General features: G+C 35.8%; 1 protein-coding gene across 1 annotated transcript; it reads right to left on the reverse strand.

Annotated features, from left to right (window-relative positions):
* Positions 1 to 2,241: 2,241 nt before the first annotated feature.
* On the reverse strand, positions 2,242 to 3,438 carry LOC139520680 (uncharacterized). The gene has a single exon (XM_071313550.1). The coding sequence runs from the start codon at positions 3,436 to 3,438 to the stop codon at positions 2,242 to 2,244; it is 1,197 nt and encodes a 398-aa protein (XP_071169651.1).
* Positions 3,439 to 6,000: the final 2,562 nt, after the last annotated feature.

Raw genomic sequence — 6,000 nt, forward strand, 5'->3', positions numbered from 1 at the left:
AAATTGGAACAAAGGTCCACTTGAATGGCCAAATTGAGACAGATAGTGATGTACATGAATGACTGGACACGTAATATTATCTGCACAAATCGGGATATAGATGGTTTTTGGATGCAGATCACTGTGTTTATAATATGTCATGGTTAAAGACATACCTTTCAAAGAACTATTTTCACGATCAAATGATATGTCGCCAACCTGAAGCACCTGCTTTGTATCGGAGCCGCCTTTGGTCGATATCTCACCTACTCGTAAAAAGGCATAAAAAGCAAGTAGAAACATAGCCTTAAGGGCTAATTGGTTGTCTACATTAACAATTACACACGGCAAAGAGTCAATTAATTTGATCAAGATGTCCTTAGTTATAGGTAGTCTAGGGTCATTCTTGCCTTTCAAATTCTGTACACCTTTCAGAATTTTATGAATAACAAACATATCTGTTGGATCAGGCCAGCTATTTGATTTGTGCACAAAACTCAAAGCCGATATATGGGTGGCGATAGTTGATGGACTATAATTTCGTAAGAATAAATTAGCAATAAAATGAGATAGGAGTATGTGGGAAGATGGAAATGGTCTGCATTCAGCATAATACGTCTCACAAAATTGTAAATAACTATTTATCATTCTAGAGTAAGATTTGTGTGTAGCATCTGATAAAGATGCTGTAAACAACTTAGCAACTACAGATTTAAAAATTGCACTGGAACTATTGTCTGTTTTGGAGACAACCATGGAGCAATCAGGCGCACTTTCTGGAAAGAAAAACGAGAGAGGAGATCACAAACGACATTATGATTTCCTGGGATATGCTTAGCTCGGAAGTATATATTATGCTTTAAAGATGCTAGGACTAAACGTCTTACAAGTCTCATAATGACGCTGACCTTCGAAGAAGTTTTATTGATAATTTCAACTACTGCAGAATTGTCAGTGAAAAACAAAACCTTACGATTTTCTAAACATTTGCCCCATATTTCGACAGCTAGCACAATAGGAAAAAGTTCCTTAACGGTTATATGTTCAGGTTCAATTTCAGGAGGCCAACTACCTGTGAACCAGTCATTACCAAATACAGCTACAAAGCCTCCATGCACTCCTGCGGCATCGGAATACAGTCTTAAAGTATCAGAGGACACCCAGTTGTCGAATAGAAAGCATAATTTCCCATTAAAATGTTCTATAAACTCGAACCAAGCCCTCAGATCCGCTCTTGCTTCTGCATTTAAGGTGATACGGAATTGAGGATTAGTGTGACCTAAAGTGAGATTTATTAATCTTCGCAAAAAAGCTCGACCCGGTATGATAACACTGCATGCAAAATTTAATAAGCCAATTAAAGATTGCAAATCTCTTAGAGTCACACTTCGCCGTCGTTTGACGGAAACTAGCATATCATATATTTTCTCGATTTTATCAGAAGGCAACCTGGCTATCATTTCATTAGAATCAATTTCGATGCCATAAATGGTTAAAACCGTGGTAGGAAATCGGGTTTTTTCATGCTTGATTGGCACTCCAATCGTTTTACATAACTTCAAAAAGGAATGCAGTGCATAGTCACAAGCTTTACTACTTGCTTTACTAACAAAGACAAAATCATCTAGAAGATGGGAAACGTTAGAAATACCGAATGAACTGGTTAATATCCAATGAAGGGCAGTTGAAAACTTTTCAAATAGTTGACACGATGAAGAAAGGCCCATGGGGAGACAAGTATCATAGTAGAATTTACCATTCCATGTAAAGCCTAAAAAATGGTAATCTTCTGGATTTATGGGCAATAAACGAAATGCATTTTCAACGTCCGCACGTGCCATCAGGGCTTTATGACCTTGACTTTGAATTAAATGAATGACATTTTCAATATTTTCATAAGATACCGAAGTATATTCAGCAGGGATTGACGAATTGACAGAATTTCCTTTAGGAAATGACAAATCATGTATAACACGGTATTGAACTTCTTCTTTTTTCGGTACGAGACCCAATGGGGAACAAATAAAATTAGGCAAGGGCGGCGAATTAAAAGGACCTCTATACCGCCCTTTCTTAATTTCCTTTTCTATTTTTTCCGTCACAATTTCAGGTTTATCCAGCGCACTTTGATGATTTTTACAAGTCAGAAATGAAATGTTTTCACCATTAGCACCTAACTTAAAGCCCTTTGTAAATCCATTAATCAAAAATTCTCTTAGTTCCGGATCATAAAGCTCTAAGTATTTACTAAGCATAACCAGTTTAACTGGAGTTGGAAGGTTTACCACCTGTTGGTCGTTTATTACAGATGTCTGAAGCATGTTTTTGTCCACAGTGAACACATTGGTGTTTGAGTTTGCACGCTTTGCTTCCACACATACCAGTGTCGCAGTATCTCCAACAGAAACCGATTGGGTATTTACCTTGCTTCTGTTGGGTTTTACCGAGAAAGGGCGACCTGCTGTTTTTTGAACCAGACGACTGAGAATGTTGCTGATAATTGACTGAATGTTTTATAGCCGTAGCCAAACGGTATAATTCATCGTGCAAAATGACCCAATCTAACCTATGAACTACTCTCAGCTTTCTAAATTCTTCATCATAAAGTTTTACTGCCTGAATGCCACTCTCATAACCAAGTTTTCTCATATTATTTCCATATTTTATCAGATCTAACATCATGTGCGGATACTTAGTAAGATAAATTGATAAAAATATATCAAAGGCGTTATTCCACTGGTGCATGCTTGAAATTGCTTTTGGGTTTGAATTGGAAGTTGTCATAAGTTTGACACCAGTGGCAATTACATGAATTTCTTCAGTGGATTGAGTTTGTGGCAGTAAGGCAGCAAAATCTACATATTCATTATTGAAAATAATATTTCTAATTTTTTCATTTACATGATATGCTAAAGGCAATGAGTTCTTGATTAAATTTACAGAGCTAAATGTTATAGGAGTAGTACCTTCCCTCTGTGAGTCTAAATTATAGTTCAATGGTAGAGGCATCGAAGTGTTGTCTTGAAGCAAGCTGGTGTTAACTGGATGTACAACAGTGTTCATTACGGTTGATGAAGAACAAGGCATTGGTGGAATAACTAAGCTTGGGTTTCTCATTGTAGAGGTACTTGCTTGAGTTTGCTGTGCTGTTGGATTAACTAACTCAGCTAGTGACGGCTGATGTTGAGATGTTGGTTCTTGAGATGATGGTTCATTTCGCATACGGTTAAGTAAAGCCAAAGCAATTTCGTCTGCCGTAGGCATTTTTTCAGGAGGACTTGTGGAAGATTGTCCCGCATTTTCAACGGAAATGTTACTTTCTGTGATATTTAATACTGTTGGTGACCTTTTTTGTGTCCGTTTTCTCTTCTCAGGTATGACTACTGGATCTGGCACAGTTACCGAACTGGAGGATTTAACCGAAGCTGCTCTCCTCTTTGGTTGTTTTGCTCTAGGCATACTTTAGTACTAGAGAAAAGAAAAAGAAAAAGAAATTGTAACAAACCGCTGAATGTATCCAAAAAAATAATTTTAAATTTGTTTTAATAATGCATTAATCTATATATTGCTGGTGCCGGTCAAATAGCTAGTTCTATACAAATAGGCTATTTTGCCGGCTCGAATGAAGCTATTTTGATTAGTGCCGGCAAAATAGCCACTGCCTTAATTACATTCGTCTTGTCCATTCTAATGGGACTTTCCGAGCTGAAAACATCCACTTATTATTTGGTACAGAAGTTCTTTTTTATTTGTGTCATTTTTAAGTACTGCTAGAATAAACTACTCTCTACAATCGGACAAAGGTCAACAATCTTAAGTAACCTTGTTGGTCTTCTTTACACTTAGAATGATTAACTTCAAGGTTATGTCCTGGTCCACAAATTAATCTAGTTTTTGCATTTTTCAAATAAACTAAAACAAACTAAAAATTTCAGGCTCATCAAGTAAAAGATCATTTCTGCATGTATGTAGTTGTTTTTAAATGGAATCCTGGTCTTTTAACCAATAAAAAAAAATCAAGCTTGTGGGGAAATATCAAGAAAATGTTATAAACACTTACTGAAGTGTTTACATTTTTACTTCTCAAATCACTTGTTTCAGTGGTTTTTAAAAAGACTCATTATTTTTGTGAAAATTGTCAATTTTTCAATACCGAAATCACATAAAGAGGTGATTCTGATATCCCTTGTTTAAGTTGTACCCCTGACTGACATATGTTCACTATTAAATAACTATTTGATTTAGTACTGCAACTGACATCGAAAAAGACGCTTAGTTAACGAGTTTAATGGTCCGGCATAACACACGGCTGCAAATTGTTTTAAATGATAGAATAATATCTATATTTTAATTTCCGTCGGGTCGTAAAAAGTTTCTATGGTCACATTTTTGTATTTTATCCCTTTAATGGGGGTACCCCTCAATTTACAGTTTTGGGTAGTTACCTTAAAATCAAAATATATATTTTTTGGTTAAGTTTCCCGCTATTTTCGTAAATATTTTCTATGCACATATCATCAAGGATCATCGGAATGATGAAGACATAAATATAATACCATCTACAAATAAAACTTTCAAACTTGAAGTTAGCTGTTTTTTAGGTAGAAATTTAACGCGTTTCTCTTTGAAAACGAGAAAACATATAATTCAAAAATAGTATTTGACATTTGAGAGGACAAAACATATTATTGCGATACTGCATGCAAATTTTGTTGGGCAAATTCCAAACAATTTTGTCAAAAACTCAAAAATAAAAACATCATTTGTACCTTTTTTAATTACGGAAATTTCCTATCCGTCAATCAGCTCCACCATTTATTTTTTCCTTCACCATCAATTTGATAGTTTCGATGTGATTATGTAGATTTTGTAGAAGAAGTTAATTTATTTTTGAGTGATTTGAATATATATAGTAGTTCGTTCGTGTATTTTCTGTAAATAAGTTATATTTTTGTTAATAAAATTTTGACTTTATATAAAAGTTAACCAAATCCTTCGGATAAGAGGTTTTTCCGGATAATGACTATAGTTGACATTGTGTAAAAATACATTGTATGTCAATGTTTAACCTCAGAGCAATTAATATGCATGCAAGTGGTCGGGGGAAAAGTACTATTGAAGATTCGCAGAGATTTGGTGTGTGACAAGGTGATGCTAAAACCAACTTCTCTTAATATTCTGCTTTCCGTGGGCGAATCATCAGTGATGTTATGAGACTTGCACCAGAAGGCAAAATTGGTGCGTCTTTAAATTAGATTGATTGATTGATTGTTGGTTGCTTAACGTCCAGTGACAAATATTTCATGCATGTTCAGGACGAGAACAAGTTAATAATAAAAACAATAGGTAAGTTTTGTCATAATAGAGGCCATTCGGGATGATGATCGGGAAAATTTAGACTGCCACTGGAAAATGATGGTATATTGGATTAGGACAGAAAAGTTCCATTGCAACAGGCCACCTTCGGACTCCTCAAAGAGTTGATGCAAGGGTTTTAACATGCAAAGAACGTGACACTCCCTTTACACGAGGCATCGGACGTAACGTCCCCATTCTGAGCGGACGTGACTGCGAACTTGATACATCCCGCACAGCCAAACGGACGCCCCACTTCGTTTTACTGCCGGTCGGGAGAAGACCAAGTGACCATATTTCGTTTCCCCAGTCACCCTTGGGGAACTTTAAATTAGAAACAACAGAAATCCATACATGCGATCAAACTGATCGACATGTATCCTCACAACCTGAGACTTTTATACGATCTTGCGCTCAGTTTCTTCCTTGTAGTTTGGATATGAAAACAGTGTTTTTGTGTAAAAGACAAACCTTTAAAAAAAAACAGAAAACTACGCAAAACTGAGTCCTCTAAACGTGTTGACAGTCTTTTAAGTTGTGCTTATTAATGTGAGTAATCATTTATCCATGCATCACCAAGTACTTATTGAAGTCAACACCTGTGCAATTAAGTAAAACAGTTACTGAAAAATTAGAATTTGAACTTGCTGTCAGTTCATTAATAAC

This window comes from Mytilus edulis, chromosome 1, assembly GCF_963676685.1.
Source record: "Mytilus edulis chromosome 1, xbMytEdul2.2, whole genome shotgun sequence".
Lineage (NCBI taxonomy): Eukaryota > Metazoa > Mollusca > Bivalvia > Mytilida > Mytilidae > Mytilus > Mytilus edulis.